This window comes from Brachyistius frenatus, unplaced genomic scaffold, assembly GCF_029030835.1.
Source record: "Brachyistius frenatus isolate BFR_SWC_R1_liver_20210118 unplaced genomic scaffold, ASM2903083v1 Contig_238, whole genome shotgun sequence".
In the NCBI taxonomy this organism is placed as follows: domain Eukaryota; kingdom Metazoa; phylum Chordata; class Actinopteri; family Embiotocidae; genus Brachyistius; species Brachyistius frenatus.
The window spans coordinates 129,589-146,157 of record NW_027210837.1 but is presented as its reverse complement, the minus strand read 5'-3'; the positions used below and the strand labels follow the sequence as shown (position 1 = coordinate 146,157).

At 39.3% G+C, this 16,569-nt stretch overlaps 2 protein-coding genes across 2 annotated transcripts; one reads left to right on the top strand and one right to left on the bottom strand.

Moving 5' to 3' along the window:
• The first annotated feature begins 2,520 nt into the window (after positions 1-2,520).
• On the top strand, positions 2,521-13,416 carry cybb (cytochrome b-245, beta polypeptide (chronic granulomatous disease)). The gene is made up of 13 exons (XM_069720314.1): positions 2,521-2,605; positions 3,127-3,219; positions 4,624-4,734; positions 4,851-4,935; positions 5,511-5,659; positions 6,494-6,675; positions 7,081-7,213; positions 7,348-7,440; positions 7,844-8,097; positions 9,328-9,490; positions 9,673-9,819; positions 10,293-10,417; positions 10,995-13,416. Exons 1-13 carry the CDS (start codon positions 2,561-2,563, stop codon positions 11,110-11,112), a joined length of 1,698 nt encoding a protein of 565 aa, XP_069576415.1. The 5' UTR covers positions 2,521-2,560; the 3' UTR covers positions 11,113-13,416.
• An 18-nt stretch (positions 13,417-13,434) lies between these two features.
• Positions 13,435-15,369, bottom strand: LOC138633847 (dynein light chain Tctex-type 1-like). The gene is made up of 5 exons (XM_069720315.1): positions 15,222-15,369; positions 14,909-14,950; positions 14,283-14,406; positions 14,015-14,092; positions 13,435-13,894 (listed from the first exon to the last, which is right to left on the bottom strand). Exons 1-5 carry the CDS (start codon positions 15,255-15,257, stop codon positions 13,821-13,823), a joined length of 354 nt encoding a protein of 117 aa, XP_069576416.1. The 5' UTR covers positions 15,258-15,369; the 3' UTR covers positions 13,435-13,820.
• Positions 15,370-16,569: the final 1,200 nt, after the last annotated feature.

Here is a 16,569-nt window from a genome sequence, read left to right as displayed (position 1 = left end):
GATGCTTGAGGGTTTTATATGTTTTTGAGTTCACATGAAGCTCTCAGGCTGAATAACTTGACAATTTGTTGGTATTACTCATCAAAAATATAAAGTTTCTGTCGTTTCTTGAACCAAATGGTCAAATGTCTGTTTGAAATTAACATATTCATGCATCTTTAAAATAAAGTTGATCCACTTTTACTACAAAATATGTTGTGCAGGTGCTTCCCCCAAAAACCTTTGTTTGTTAACATACTGTACTTCTCATATCCGTCTATCCTGTCTTTTATTTTCCCTTTTTCACCCAAACGTTCACTAGTGGACTTGTCATCTTCCTGCATCGTATCAGTCATGTGTCACTCTGTATTGTTTCCTGCTAGGTGGCAGTAACGCACCAATATTGTTTTTCCAATTTGCATTTTGATGATCTGTTGCATTAGAAGACAATAATCAAGATGTTTTAATCCTCGTCAGTGGGATGATGCAGAGATGAATGTAGTCTGTGGAGCCGTTTGTGGTTTGGTGACCCCGGTTTCGCTCATGTTTATGATTTAAAAGCTTTTAAACATCATTAGTAAAGCACTTTTAAAGCTATTTAAGCCTTACAGACCATTTTGATACACAGAATAAATATAAGTGAATTAAACAAATGATAAATCCTGGAAGTCCCTGAGCTGCAGAAAGATTTTTAACACCGTGACAGATGCCTTGCTCCCAGGAAGCTCTGCCCTCAAGAGAGCTTTTTGAGCTCTTCAGTCCACTTTAAGATTGAATTCTAATTGTTAAATCTCCGGTCAGCAATGATCTGATTGACAATAATCCCGCGTGAAAGTCAGATTTCCATTCATGCAATTGTGCTGAAAGCACCAGCGCTAAAGTGCTGGGGGTCTTCTTAAACCCTGGTCAAACTTGAAAATGATTCCCTCCAATATATGTTTATGATTTTCTGTATCACATGACTTCATAGAGAACATTTTATTGGCCTCCAAAAATCCCACCTTAAGTGCGGCCGGAATCACCGAACAGACCTCTGGGACTTGAACCCGCTCTCGAACTGCCTCACAACCTCTGCAACCCTCTCGTAAGTCAGCTGAACGCTCGTCACCACTCACACAGACTGAAAGGCTGCAGCTCAGCTTTGCTCTCCTGTGATGTAGATTCGACTGTACTCAGTGTGATATTCTCTGTGCTTTTCTGTTCTGTTGTACTTCTATGATGTGAACCAGAATTAGCTTTTGGTTCAGGTGTTTCCTGGTCTATCTTGAAACAGGAAGTTTGGCAATTGATCTTCTGTTTTACTTCAAGTTTAGAAATCTTCTACTTCCTCCATCTAAATTTAAGTGTTGCCATCGAGTATGGAGATCCTACTGAACGGTCACCTGGTTAACACATCCATGACTCTCGACTGGAGGGTGTCATCACCGTCCGCCTCCTTACGCCTCACATTTGTAAGTAGGTTTAACTGTGGAAAATGGTGTCTGCGGTCTTCTTGAGAGCATGTTGGATTTTACACTAAAACGTTCTAGGAAGCAGGTAGATAAAGACACAAACTCCTACATCGCTGCTCATGAAGCCCCCGAGTCTAACTAAAAGCAATGCTTTTCTTTCTGATGTGCAATTTAAAGGCCCTAAATTTATTTTCTGAACATTTTCTGGAGGAGTTAGGGTTATTTTACACGAGCTATATACACATTGGTCTGAACTGTGGTACAGGAGGTACTCAAATCCTTTACTCATTAAGTAAAAGTAGCCTACATATTCAGCAAAATACTAACTGTTCTACTATATCCTCAAATTATTATTATGATGCTGATTTGCTAGCAGCATTTCAATGTCCTGCAGTGGTTTCTTTCACTTGAAGTACATTTGGCTGATAATACTTAAATCATTTTACACATTTTAGAGCATAAACAACTGTTGGCTAACAAGTTAACAGCTTAGAAGATGATAATATGTCAATCTTGTGTTTATAACTTTTTTCTGCTTCCCCCCAAAGTGGCACAGAAATCCGTTATGGCAGCTTTAGGCGCAGAAACGTTATATTTTTATTCAACTAAAATGAGTGGTGAAAATGGCAAATCTCGTCTGCAGCTCCACTGTGAGGATTGTATCGCATTTTAAACTGATTACGTTTGGGTTTTGGACAAAAGAAGGCACCTGAAAATGTTGTCTTGGAGACATTGCATGGGCTAAACAATTAACTGATCAATCGAGAATAGCCAGAAAGAAAAATGATTGTTAGTTGCAGCCCTGGACTGAAAATGTCTGCAAGAAAACAATCAATTAAAAAAAGTAAAAATCTATCCAGAAAAGTGAAAACTAGCTCACTGTGTTGTTTTCAGGGTTCATTATTATTCTTCCTTTGGCTTTTGAGTAACTGTTATTTGCACAAAAAGTTACTGGTTACTGAGGAAACCAGGAACTTTTTTTCTGATGACACAATGAAGTCCATTTCCTTATGAGGATTTGGTAAAGGCTATAAAGTGAGCAATCAGTCCACTGCGCTTTTTACTCTCCTGCTTCCTCCTGTACAATCACACGCCTCCACACACTGCTTTCAGAAGCACTTCTCATCATCATGGGGAACTTTGTTGTCAACGAGGGACTCTCCATCTTTGTTATTGTGAGTATCGGTCCTTTTCTTCATTGATCAGATAGTTCCTGATTTAAATACAAACTTATATATAAATACAAACCTCCTCTCAGTGGTGTCCAATCTGAGGGGCAAGTCCCCCAGAGAAAGTCACGCTTTAGACATGCCACTGATTGTACTGCATGTTTTCAAAGTTTTATTCTCATTAATAACTCTCGTCCTGAGTCAATATCATCAATCAAGAAAAAAGGAAAAATAATGCCTCTCATTTACAAGTGTATTATGTTTTTCTAAGCATTTTCTCTGGTCAACAAAACAAAACAGACTTTGGTTGAAACTGGTTGACATACTACACTCAGGAAAATAACTTTTTAATTTGGTAAAACATGTTTATAATCCTCAAACTGAGGCATTAAACAAAGGTTCATTTTGCTTTTGGTTCTGAAACTCAGGAATGTTATCGGTGTCCGCGACATCTATCTCGTATTTTTAAGATATTTCTGTCTGTGCAGCGTCAAACCTGTGGATGTAAACCTGCTTGTGTTTTACAGCTGGTATGGCTGGGCATCAACGCCTTCCTGTTCGTCCATTTCTACATGAGATTCCTGGTCGAGAAGTGGTTCTACACCCGGGTCCTGCTTGGGGTGAGTTCGACCTGCAGCTTCACCTCTGATGGATGTTTAGACTAACATTATTTAGTGTGTAGATTTATAAAGAGCTGGTCCTGCACCGTGATCTTTTTTTTTTAACTTCCTCAGAGAGAATTTCCTCAATTTAAACTGCTGCGGCTGCTAGAAATCCCCAACATTAGTCATATCAGACACTGCAGCTCCCCCAGTCCTCTTCCTTTATATCACACTGTACTGTAGGTCTGTGGTGGTAGAGCCACGACATTTAGTTCAGTCAATTATAAACAACTTTTTAGGCCAAAATAACAAAAGTTTTCTGGTTCCAGCTTCTAAAATATGAAGATTATCTTTGGATTCTGTGATATTGATCAGAATATATTTGGGGTTTGTGACTATTTTGGAGAAATGAATTGCCTCATAATACACAATAAAAGATGGACCACATCTTATATAAATACCTGCAACAATCACAGTATGTCAGTGTAAACGCAGTCGACAGTCTGCAGCCATTTTGGCTCCAGTTTGTTGACTCTTCTGAGATTGTTTCCTGATAATCCTGCTCCTGACTCCCACAGAGAGACACGAGCTCATGTTTATGGCTGGGATGGAGAAACGCTGCTGATCGGTTCCTGATTTGTTTCACTTTTAATTGACTTTTTACAGATTTCTCCTCCATATTCACAAAACACGAATATAATAAACAACTGCTTGTTTGACACTAAACTGTCATTCGTTCATTTACCTGACATGTTAGGTTTCTTTGAAAAGAGCCACACTAAACCATAAATCGACAGGCAGCTCCGATAAACACACCCAAGCTAATTACTCCTTATCTACACCGACTCCACAAACACACTTTCAGGTAGCGAGGGTCAGTAGGTTGGACACGACGGTTCATGTTTGCTCTGCGCTCACAGCTGGCTTCATGGCTCACTGGCTCAGGAACGCCGGCTGCACAGCCAGCAGAAGTGAAACACTGAGGCTTTCACTTTCTCATGAGAAGAGCAGCAGCTGTTGCTTCATAACTTCTAACTTTACAGAGATTTTACTCCAGAAAGAAAACTGTGAGCATGAAGGAGATGAGGTTCAGAGAATGAATAATTTAGCATGATCTGGAGATCAGGGTCAGACCAACTTCACCGGTGAGGTGAGGTAGAGCTGAGAGTCTGGGTCACATTTAGAGTGCAATATTCTGATAAAAACAGTCATTGCATTAAAATGATGATAAATAAAGATATTCGAATTTAATCACAAGTTATTTCCATTCAGAGTTTGTATTTTTCCCTTCACTTCTACTTCTGTTTAAAACTTTCACCAGTTAAGCTTCAGGTTTATAGAAACTGAATTTCAGCTTGAGGTGATTTCTATGAATTCTTGGTGAAATGTATGAATTCATAACTCTCTCCGTGAACCCTGCAGCACGCCCTGCCCTGGGCCAGAGCTCCCGCCGCCTGCCTCAACTTCAACTGCATGCTCATTCTGCTGCCAGTCTGCAGGAACCTGCTCTCCTTCCTTCGAGGCTCCATCCAGGTTTTAGTTTTACTCCAGAAAACATTCATTTATCTCCACGTAACTAATAGAGGATTGATTTATCATTGCTCACCAATTATAGACTCATTTCATTTCTCCTTCTTGTTTGCGTTCAGTGCTGCAGCCGCACAGCAGCTCGTCAACTAGATCGAAACATCACTTTTCACAAACTGGTGGCGTACATGATCGCCTTCCATACAGGTACTACTCTGGTTTTTACAATATTCAGGTTGGGGAAGCGTGAAAGCATGTTGACATTTTGAAACAGTTTGAGGTTGATGAAAACAGGACTACTCTAGAACTTAAGAATTTTCTGGCTGTGTGGCTTCATGGTCATTTAAATATGATGAGCCAAAAGAGGCCATTTCAGAAGTTGTACAACGCCAAGCATTCAGAGAGATTTAGTACTAAAAAGAAATGTTATTATTTCGTTATATCATTAATTGGCCAAGTGGGAGCATGAAGATATGAAATAAAAGATGAGCTGGTTTTTACTGACTAAGGATTTAATAAAAAGGTTCAACAGACCTAAAAAAAGATGCCTCCAAAACATTTATGGGTGCAGTTTTATCATGCAAATCCGTAAATGTAAATATACAAATATCAGTTTACAAATGAAGGGCTTTAAATGTGCAGATATGGAGCTGTTTTCCATTTTTCTGGGCATGTTATCTATTTACACCACTTTTTTAAATTATATTTTAATTGTTATGAGAGACATTTGTCAGCTTTGGTAAACTTTTAAATTGAACCTGCTCTTCCTGTCCCTCCCGTAGCTGTGCACATTGTTGCACACTTGTTTAACTTTGAGTATTTCATGGACGCCCAGCTGAATCGTAACAGCAGCCTGCTTCCCTTCATCCTGTCTGAAATCGGCACCGGGGACAACGCCTCCTTCCTGAACCCCATCAGGTCCAACGAGACGGTGAGTTGTGGCGCCGCACTATACGAGCTCGTATTCATATCATCACCTTCAGTGCAGTAGAAAAAACACGGAGCGTGTTTGGTTGCAAGTTTCTTAGATTGCTAAAGGTGGTGAAATCCCCACTGCTTCATTGCTAAATTTTGAGGTAAATGAGAAAAAAAAAAAAAGCATTGCTTCATCTCACAAACTTCCTCTGTGGCGATATTTGTCTGTGTCCTTAAAGACCTTCCTCTTACAGTGTGAAGCTTTCAAATCTATTTCTTCAAAAGCCGTAACAAAGAGCAGAGATGAACCCTCTGTCATCAGGCCATAAAATATGCAGATACTTCTTCCACACATGAAGTTTAATATTTAACGACTCAGCTTCAAGACCTTTCTGCAGTTTTAAACCCATATGAAACTCTATAATATTCTTAATATTAACGCTTCATCTCTTTTCAGTTTATACACTTGAAGGGGCACTTCAGTTTTGCTGTTTGCGCTTACACTTTAGCCGGCACTTTGTTTCTTTTCAGTTTATATAAATGTTTCAACAGTGTTATTGCAACTGGCACTTTGACTTCGCTGACTGTTCATCTCACATTTCAACTGCTTTCATAGCCTGCTCTTCAAAAATGAAAACGAATAATTCTCATATTTTATAACTGAGAGTTTTTCTGATTTCTGTGATTGGTGCATGAAGGAAGTTAGCCAATAAAATGACCTTTAGAGGTGTATGATTAAAATGGAAACAACTGAGGAACCAAGGTGATGACCCATGACCGTGACCCACACCACACTAATCATCTTTTAGAGGGGAAAATGACATCATCAGCACGCTGTGTTTTGGTGCAGAACCCTACCATCGTCATGTTCACCACCATCGCGGGGTTGACGGGCGTGGCCATCACGCTGGCACTCATCCTCATCATCACTTCATCCATGGAGGTCATCCGCAGGTCGTACTTCGAGGTGTTCTGGTACACACACCATCTCTTCATCATCTTCTTCATCGGCCTGGTGCTCCACGGCTTCGGGTAAGATGACACAAAAGCCCCGTAAATTTCTTTCCAGCAATACCAGTGGGAAGCTCCTATTGGACTGTCTGGACTCACATATGACCCCATTTGGACGGTCTTGGATCGACCTCTATACAATTTGGACTCAGCATTGGCTCAGCCTCCGTTGAACCGGGTTTTGATCTAGGCTGGACTTGGTCTCCAAACTGCTCAGACTTGGACTTGCCTCTCACTCTATTTTATTGTTTATGGGTTGGCTTTGGACATTTGCAACACGTTTGCATTTAAGCACCACCAGACTAATGGTAACTTGTTTAACTATACGACTCACCAGTAATGATGTTTAGGACTGTTAGAAAACACACATCCCCTCGGGTTCATAATCTAACTGTTCATCCTTTCTTTATGTGTTTGTGACTGCAGGCGCATCGTGCGAGGACAGACGGACAAGAGCCTGGGTTCAAACAAACCTGAAGATTGTGCCGACAGGTTTGAAGACTGGGGAAAAAATGGGTCCAACTGTGCTGTGCCGGTGTTTGCCGGAAATCCACCGATGGTGAGCCACAAAATCTGTTATAATAACCAAGTTGGGAATTTTTTTGGAAGTTGTATCTCTTCTCAAGCTGCTGATAGTGTTTGTACAAATAATCAGTAATGATTTACATTTTCCAATATTTTCTCTTTCTCCAGACATGGAAGTGGGTGTTGGGCCCCATGATCCTCTATGTGTGTGAGAGGCTTGTTCGTTTCTATCGGTCCCATCAAAAAGTGGTCATCACCAAGGTGTGCATGTTCTTTATCATCGAGTAACAAAAGTCATAACTTGACGTAACTATATGTATTAAAATTGTGATTTATTTACCATTTTTCTATATCTATTTGGCGAATTCTTCCCTATTTTAAACACATTGAACAAAAGCATCCATTACCCAATGAAAATATCTCACTTTCTATCACTTTATACCGAGTCAAAGTACTTCAATGCCACATTTAGATAATTAAACCAAAGTCAATCACAATCTCCTATGAGGCAGGTCCAGATTAAAATCCATACTGAAGTAATAAGACAACAAATCTAGACAACGACACAGTCCTCATTATCTTCTAATTATTTCTGGGTCTGAAATAATTTGTCAAATTAGTTAAAAAATGATGGTAAACTGAATATTTTGTACCTGGTCCACAGGTGGTGATGCACCCCTCCAAGACTCTGGAGCTGCAGATGAAGAGGAAAGGCTTCCACATGGAGGTGGGACAGTACGTCTTCATCCAGTGTCCGTCTGTCTCCAGGCTGGAGTGGCACCCCTTCACCCTGACCTCAGCTCCAGAGGAGGACTACTTCAGCGCCCACATCCGTATCGTCGGGGACTGGACTCAGGCGCTGTACAAGGCCTGCGGAGGAGACAAAACCGAAACTCAGGAGGCCTGGAAACTGCCCAAGTATGACAACGGGAAAATGGGTGGATAAAGGCGGAAAATCGTGACTGAAACTGCTTGTGATTACATTTGATTGCTGCCTCCCCGATCCAGCACTCCTGTGAAAAGCTGGCAAGAGGAGGAACATTTAGACCCCTGAGTGGTTTATTGTGCGTCTGTCACTCTTCCCTCAGAGAAACTGTAGAAATCATACAATATTAACAATACCATCTTCGAGGCATCAAATTTGTTTTCTTCCCAATGGTCCTGTTTGGAAAGTTGGAGCATTTTCTGTTCTCTTTAGACAAGAAAATCAAAGAATGAGGCCTTTATTCAGAGCTGCTTCCTGTGATGAACTTACCTTCAGGGCAGCTTGCTACTTGCTTGGATGCACTTTGACTCTACTTGTTCGACAACAGCTGATTGAGTCTTAAAAGATGCTTCAGAAATGGTGCAACAGAAATATTCTTTGTGAGTTGCTCAAAGACAAAACAAGCAGGCAATTTAAATGTGGATATTATGCATGTTGGATAGAGCTGCAGAAATCCGTAGTTAATAATGATGATAACTTTATTTTTATAGCACCCATCATGCACAGATGCAACCCAATGCATTCAGCTAAATCAGGATGAAAAGTGATGTTTAGATGGGAACTGGAATGGACTAAAACAAATCAGTGACAGTACCCTGAAGCATTTAAAACCAAAAATGCCAGAAAAACAAACAACCATGAATAGTTAAAAAATGTTAGTCTAAATTTGGAGATGTTTCTAAAATAAGAAAAAGATGATTTGGTGTCTGAAACAATTTCAGATTTTCCTCTTCATCTGTTTGGACAGACAGCCAAACTTTCTACTCTCAATCCTCCATTGAGAAGCAAAATGTCAGTCTGACTGCAATATTAAAATACACCATACAAATACCTGTAAAGTACACCAGTGCAGGTGAGATATACAGTGGTGTGTTGTCTGCGTAAACGTTGACATTATGATGGCTTTAACATTTCCCAGAGGGAGCAAGTCAGTCTATAAGAAACAAATGTCCACAATTAAAGTAGACTTGTGATTTGTGATTCTGGTGGCATTAATCAATCTTCACTTAACAGTTCAGAGCAGCATTTATGCTGGATATACAAGAAAAAGCAGGAAAAACATGAAATATTTACGGCTGTATCTCAAAAGATGGTTTAAAATGTTTACTATCTTTGTCTGGTACCGTAACCAGCTTCCCTCTCACTGTTTATGTCGTCATCAGGGTTGCCATAGACGGCCCGTTTGGTACCGCCAGCGAGGACGTGTTTGGATACGAAGTGGTCATGTTGGTCGGCGCGGGAATTGGAGTGACTCCTTTCGCCTCCATCCTCAAGTCCGTGTGGTACAAACACATCCAGAACAACCAGGAGGTCTTTACCAAGAAGGTGAGAGAGAATTTCACTTCGACTAAAGTCAGGGCTCAGTTACCAGCTTTTTTTTTAACCTTATTACATGGTCATCACTAAGGGGGAGGTAAAATAAAGTGCTACCCAAAGATTGGGTGGGTTTCCTTCTACTGGGGATGAATCTAGACTTTGGTATCGATAAAATCCTCCCTGCATCCCAGATCTACTTCTACTGGCTGTGTCCGGAGACGCAGGCCTTCGAGTGGTTCACAGACCTGCTGCAGTCTCTGGAGGACCAGATGACGGAGAAGGGCATGACCGACTTCCTCAGCTACAACATCTACCTCACCCGCTGGAAGGAGGCCGAGGTACGAAGGGGCGGGAGGGTGTCCGAGCTTTATCGAAACATCATGACCCAAATGCTGCTGGTCCCTTACAAGACCTCAAACACCAAGATGAACTGATCTAGATAACACTTGTTCCACACATCGCCCAAACCGCAGGAGATGTGCTGGAACCTTGACATGATAATCAACACATCGTGTTTTATGTTGTTGGTGTTTTGGTTGACATGGTCGCTTCCTGTCCTCGTGCCTAAAAGATGTTTTTAACTTTATGTCATAACCTGTATGAATCTACAAGCTGAAGAGAAACCAGATCAGTGCTGAGGAAATCTTGTAAAGTTATGAAACAGTTAGAGGTCAAGCTGGTTGCAAAACGAAGATCAATGGTGTTCATTGTAGTGAAAAGTCAGCTTCATCCGATGACCACGATATAAAATGGTCAGATCTCCTCCCACAAACGCCTTTAAAGCGATCTCCTGTGTCTTTTCCCTCGTCAGGCGGCTCATTTCCGTGTTCACCACGAAGCCGAGAATGATCCAATCACCGGCCTCAAACAGAAGACTCATTATGGGAAACCTAACTGGGACAACGAGTTCACCAACATCGCGTCAAGGCACCCAGGGTGAGACGATTATCACACAAAGACGGTTCATTATCTTGTCACCTCCCATCTGATACCCAGAAATAACACACCGGGAATTTCTATGTGGAATCGATTTTTTTAGTTCGGGGAAAAGGTTTATCTGATCAATGTTGTGCAATAAAATCATTTCATCTCAACACTTTGAAGTAATAATAGAATGACTGCTCCAACGGCAAAGTTACTTTCTGCATTGATTACTTTTACTTTCAGGTACATTTATCTTTAGTTTTTTTTAATGCATGTCATGTTGGTACTTTTACTTTAGTAAAGGCTGAAATACTTCTTCCACCGCTGTGTTTTTAAGTTCTTGAAGAACAGGAATAGACATCCCAGTATACAAATGAAGGTATTCTCTGGCACAAATAAATGATCAAATCTAACTAAATTCTTGTTAAATTCAGCGTTTAATGCAGAAAATCACTGTTACACCACTGACTCAACGCTAATATATGAAAACTTCATGTTTGCTAAGCAGCAGTTCATTTAAAGCGGTGTAGTTGCAGTACTAGTAGTAACTATAATTATCATCAATGATGTTGTGCTTTTATGTCTGCAGAACTAAAATTGGTGTGTTCCTGTGCGGTCCGCCTCAGCTGGGGAAATCTCTGGAGACGCAGTGTCTGACCCACTCAGAGGCCGACGTCAAGTTCATCTTCAACAAAGAAAACTTTTAAGAAAACATCTGCAGCGACAAGAGAGGAAACTCTCTGATTAGTAGACGGGGTCTGTCCGCCTGGATTCCTCCACATTTTACACCACCAGTTACTGACTGTATTTACATCCGTGACAAGTGGCAGCTCATCGGCGACGAAGCCGAGCTCCTCCACTTCGCTTCACACTGCAGACGTTTGGTAAAGACGGTATTCTTGGTCAAAAGGCGAGGAAATAACGCTGCCGTGTTTTCCACATCCCCTTCTTCTCTTTTTGTGTTACATCAGTGAGTGAAATCGCTGCTTTCAAAACTTTTTTCTTCCTTTTTTTTTTTTTTTTTTTCATTTCTTTTTTTTATGAATCCAGTTGCCTTTTCTGAGAAGAAGGATTCATATCAGATGGTACAAAGACCCAAGAAAAAAGGTGATGGAAAATACAGAAAGCTAACTGCTGCATCGCCCTTGAGCAAGGCATTTGGCTGCTACAGGGGGGTTGTTGAGTAACTTCCAGGGTGTGACTGTGATTAAAACTATTTTAAAAACAGCAAGCATCTTCTCAGAAAAAAATATCAGCCATGTGTTTTTACAGGAGCCAGTCACAGAGTTAGTGAACGTGTACAATCCCAGATGAGCCTTTCATGGATTCAAAAATGAATTTAGTTAGAAAACCTAGAAATGGAGTTTGTTGCATCAAATCAAAAATATTCTCTGCCTCCATCCAGTCAAATGTGGGAATTTACTGCTTTATTTAATATCGGTGTAATCTAAATATATATATTCATTATTATTCTTATTATTTTCCAGGTCATAAGAACAAATAGATTTATCAATAATGAAAATAGTCCTCAGTAAGCGAGAGCCTCCGAGGTCCATGCACTTATTGCAAAGTTTACAGAACTTCACATTTCATGGCCTTCATCCTTGGATGGAGTTTTCTCGGTTGTCATGGAGACGGTTCCATTGTTAGGCTGTCATCTCCATGGCAACTAATGAACCTCCATCTAATGAAGGCAAATAAGATGAGGCTTCAAGTTTAAACACCTGAAACGGCTGAAACCACACAGATATTAATGCCCCAGTATGTTTTGATTTCTATAGAAAATTAAACTACATCTATCAGCGATGGTCAAAAAAAATCCTCGAAGGAGAAAAGTAGTTCAATCGTTTTCTTTTTTTATTATTATTTTTAAAGTAAAAAGAAAAAAAAACAGTTAATGCTAGTTTGTTTGTTGCTGTTGTTTAGTACCCTCCATTTACTCAGCCAATCATGCATTTATTTTGTGTTATTGTTGCACTTACAACCAACTTCATTAGCTTTGTTGGATAATAAGCTTGAACTTTTAGAGAAATCTGCTTAAAGCATGTTGTAACGACTGATTTGTAATTCAAAAAAAGGAACCGAAAGTAGCAGGTTTAAAACTGCCTGAGACGTATCTGTCTACGTGAGTTACCAGACTTTGTGCATCTCCCACAATACAGAACTTCATTGGGATTTTGTGTGACTTTATCAGTGAGAGGACACAGCAGCAGATTTCCACCATGGTCCTCGTCTTTTGTTGACAAAAGCAGCTTCATCCAATTCAATCTTAACATTAAGGACGCTGCAGAAGACGTTCTATCACTCTGTTCATGGATTTGAAGACATTTCTGATATTCTCGTGCATCTAAGATGAACACAGCTCTTTAACTTCAAGGTCATGCTCTTTAAATCCCACGCAGAAAGCTCATAATGGCTCACTGATTACATATGAAATGTTTTTGCACAATACAACTGGTCATTGCACGAAGGTTTCTGTTGGGGTTTCAAACAGTGACATGTTTTCTCATTTTGTATTAAACTACTTCTGGAGAGGAGCACCAAGATTTTAGTTGTAGTGTCTCAATCCTACTAAGCATTTTATTTCATACTATTTATATACAAACTGCATATAAATATATATTTTCACATATGTATTTGAGTTATACATGTCAAACACTTTTGGAGGGCACTATGTGAGTCTGACCTTATTCTGTTGATCCTGATGCATCAGTGCTTCAGCATTTTGCAGGAGCTATTTTTAACGAATCATTGTATAATTAGTTGAATCAAGTGGCTGCCTACATCACAAGCAGGTCTGTACAAAGAGTCACAAGATAAACATGAGATGTGGTGAGATAATCAACAGAAGAAAAAACAAGAAAAAAAACGGAGTTCTGTAAAAGAAAAGTTACATTATCTTTTTACTTTTATTGTGAAATTTGGGATCAATAAGTGAAAGCACGTGTTGAGTTCAATTCAATTAAAAACAAATCCGTGGGAATGTTGCCTTGATGAATTAAAAAAAACAACCCGATTGAACACTTCAGTTTGTTCATAAATCTCTTCATGTTTATTATCCTGCAGCTCAGAGTACAAAAAGTCTCCTTCCTCTCATGATACACGTAACAAACACGAAACTCTCCTTCAACATGTTTCCAGCTGCGGCGTGCGGTCAGGCGTCATTGATAAATGCAGCTCAATGTGAAGCTATTAAAGCCCTGCAGCAGCATGAGAAGATAAATACATTAAGATGATGGCGTCACATGCAACTGAAGGCTGGAATCTGAAACAATACAGCTGAGTGAGCCTCTGCAGCTGCTCCTCAGAGGTTAAAGGTCAAGAATGGGTGAGGGTTCTGTGGCACTTGATGGCCCCCTGCTGTTCAGAGGAGCAAACTGCACTCGTCCTGTGGTGGTTGGAGTTTATTTGTGTCCTATGCGATGGCCACCGCGAACACGCTGACCACACAGTACATGGTGCGGTTTTCCCATCTCACGGTGCAGCTTCCTGCAGGACAGACAACACCGACATGAACGAAAGGTCCTTTACAAATAAAGGTTGATGGAGCCGACGACACCGGGCTGCTTCATATCTGCGCTTCATTTCCCAACACAGTACAACACTCACCATCCATGGTAGTGTCCCAGTAGCAGGAGTTAGCTGAGTGGAGGCCAGCTCCTGTTTTCTGCATCACAGCACACGTCACTGCAGATACAAAACCTACAATCATGACTTTGTCCCGTATCGTCTTCTGCTCACAGCATCACATCTCTTCACAGGTTAACAGCGTGTCGACGCAACACGTCAGAACGAACGAGCCTTTACTGACCTCTGCAGGTGCAAAACAGAAACGTAATGAGTGAATTTCACAGTAAAATCGGTGTCCAACACGTACCGATGTACTTGTAGGGTTTGCCCTGTTTGACCAGCTGTGTGAGGCAGCGCTCCACGATGCCGGCCGTCCATTTGTTCACCTGAGTCTGGCTGTAGTCGTCAGCGCCGACCACCTTCTCAATACACTGAGACAAACACAGAGCATCATGTGGAAGTCACCGGGTGCTGTTTGACCAGAGGGGAGCGAAACAAACCACAACCACACATCCATCACTGAGCCGAAGACCGGCGGACCGAGCAGGAGCTTCAGAAAGAGTTCCTGAAGGGTTTCAATGTTTGGAAGACTTTTACTCCTGAAATTATTCAGCATCCAGCAGCACATCTTTCCAAAAGCTACTTCAGTTCAGGACAAACAAACAAAACAACAACAAAAAGCAGCTTTCATTGGATCTTTTGTTATTTTATTTTTCATTGATAATTTTCTGCCACAAAAACCCCAAAATAATAATAATAATAATAATAATAATAATAATAATACTTATAATTCCTGTTGCAAACATGGATCTAAAAGCAGTTATTACAATTATCCTCTTCCTTAATTATGCATCCTGCAGTTTGACATTAAAAACACGAATAAGTTGTTTTTATGTGGAATAATGTAACATGTTTATAAAAGCTGTTAAATACCTCTTTGACGATGTTTTCAGCTTCTTCTGAATTAAATGAGCTCTGAAAGTGAAACAGATCAATCAGATGAACACAGCTTCTCAAACACGGTACGGAGGATGACACATGTCAAACACGAGCTCATTCTGAATATTATAAATATCTTTATTTAACAGTTTCACACCGAAAACGCGTCAAAAAAAAAATCAATGCTAATGCTAATGCTAATACAAATGCTAGTAATGTTAGCGAGCTCGGAGCTAATGAGCTAGCTTTGGAGCTAGCCGCCTTCTACCGCCACAAATCGAGCAATAAAGTTGATTTGGGAACAAACCTCGTTGCCGTTATGAAACTCCTCCATCCCCGTCATCTGGCGCCGGTCAAACCGCTTCGTGTCTTTGTTTACGGGACGAAAAATGAACAGACGATCTGCTCCCAGAGAAAACGGGAGGCGCCCGGGACTTCCTGCCAGCTGTCAACAGTCCCCGCCCCCCGGAAACAGCGTCACAAAGCCGGAAGAGAGGCTACCAGCCGGAAGCTCCGTGGATACACGAACTGTACCTGTCTATATACTATATATAATATACTATATAATATATACTAGATACTATTTATCATATATACTATATATAATATATATACTGTATAATATATACAATATACTATATAATATATACTAGATACTATTTATAATATATACTATATATAATATATATACTGTATAATATATACTATATATTATATACTATATAATATATAATATATACTATATAATATATACTATATAATATATACTATATATAATATATATACTGTATAATATATACTATATATTATATACTATATAATATATACTATATATTATATACAATATACTATATAATATATACTATATACTATTTATAATATATACTATATATAATATATATACTGTATAATATATACTATATATTATATGCTATATAATATATACAATATACTATATAATATATACTATATAATATATACAATATAATATATATATATATATATACTGTATATTATATACAATATACTATATAATATATACTAGATACTATTTATAATATATACTATATATAATATATATATATAATATATACTATATATTATATGCTATATAATATATATATATATATAATATATACTATTTATAATATATACTATATATAATATATATACTGTATAATATATACTATATATTATATACTATATAATATATACAATATACAATATAATATATACAATATATAATATACTGTATATTATATACAATATACTATATAATATATACAATATAAAAATGACTTTTGGGTCACTTTTTGGACGACTTTTCTTAGAATATTTTGGAAGACTTTTGTATGACTTTTTCTGAACTGACGTTCATGTCATGGGACTCGCCCTCCGTCAACCATGAAGTTACTTCTCACTGCAAAACAAATAAAAAAGTCCCTTTTGGACTTTTTTATTTGTTTGCGTTCAGTATTGTTGTTGACCTTTGGATTGGTATTAGTATGACTGCACGTACAAACCCGAACCTGCGTGGCTTACCTTTAGAGGGACTCGCTCTCCGTGAACCATGTTCCCTGTACTGGACCCCGAATCAGAGTTTGAGCCCCCTTTGACATGTCTTAAAACAAAATCAGAAGTGATTTCTGTAAAGT

Excerpts from the sequence above, each read along its gene's own strand:
- cybb (XM_069720314.1), top strand. The coding sequence starts at position 2,561 with ATGGGGAACTTTGTTGTCAACGAGGGACTCTCCATCTTTGTTATT. Across the intron at positions 2,606-3,126 it reads GACTCTCCATCTTTGTTATT|CTGGTATGGCTGGGCATCAA; the intron begins GTGAGTATCGGT and ends TGTGTTTTACAG. Across the intron at positions 7,214-7,347 it reads TTGCCGGAAATCCACCGATG|ACATGGAAGTGGGTGTTGGG; the intron begins GTGAGCCACAAA and ends CTCTTTCTCCAG.
- LOC138633847 (XM_069720315.1), bottom strand. The coding sequence starts at position 15,257 with ATGACGGGGATGGAGGAGTTTCATAACGGCAACGAG. Across the intron at positions 14,951-15,221 it reads AGTTTCATAACGGCAACGAG|AGCTCATTTAATTCAGAAGA; the intron begins GTTTGTTCCCAA and ends TTTCACTTTCAG. Across the intron at positions 14,093-14,282 it reads CAAACCCTACAAGTACATCG|TGACGTGTGCTGTGATGCAG; the intron begins GTACGTGTTGGA and ends TTGTATCTGCAG.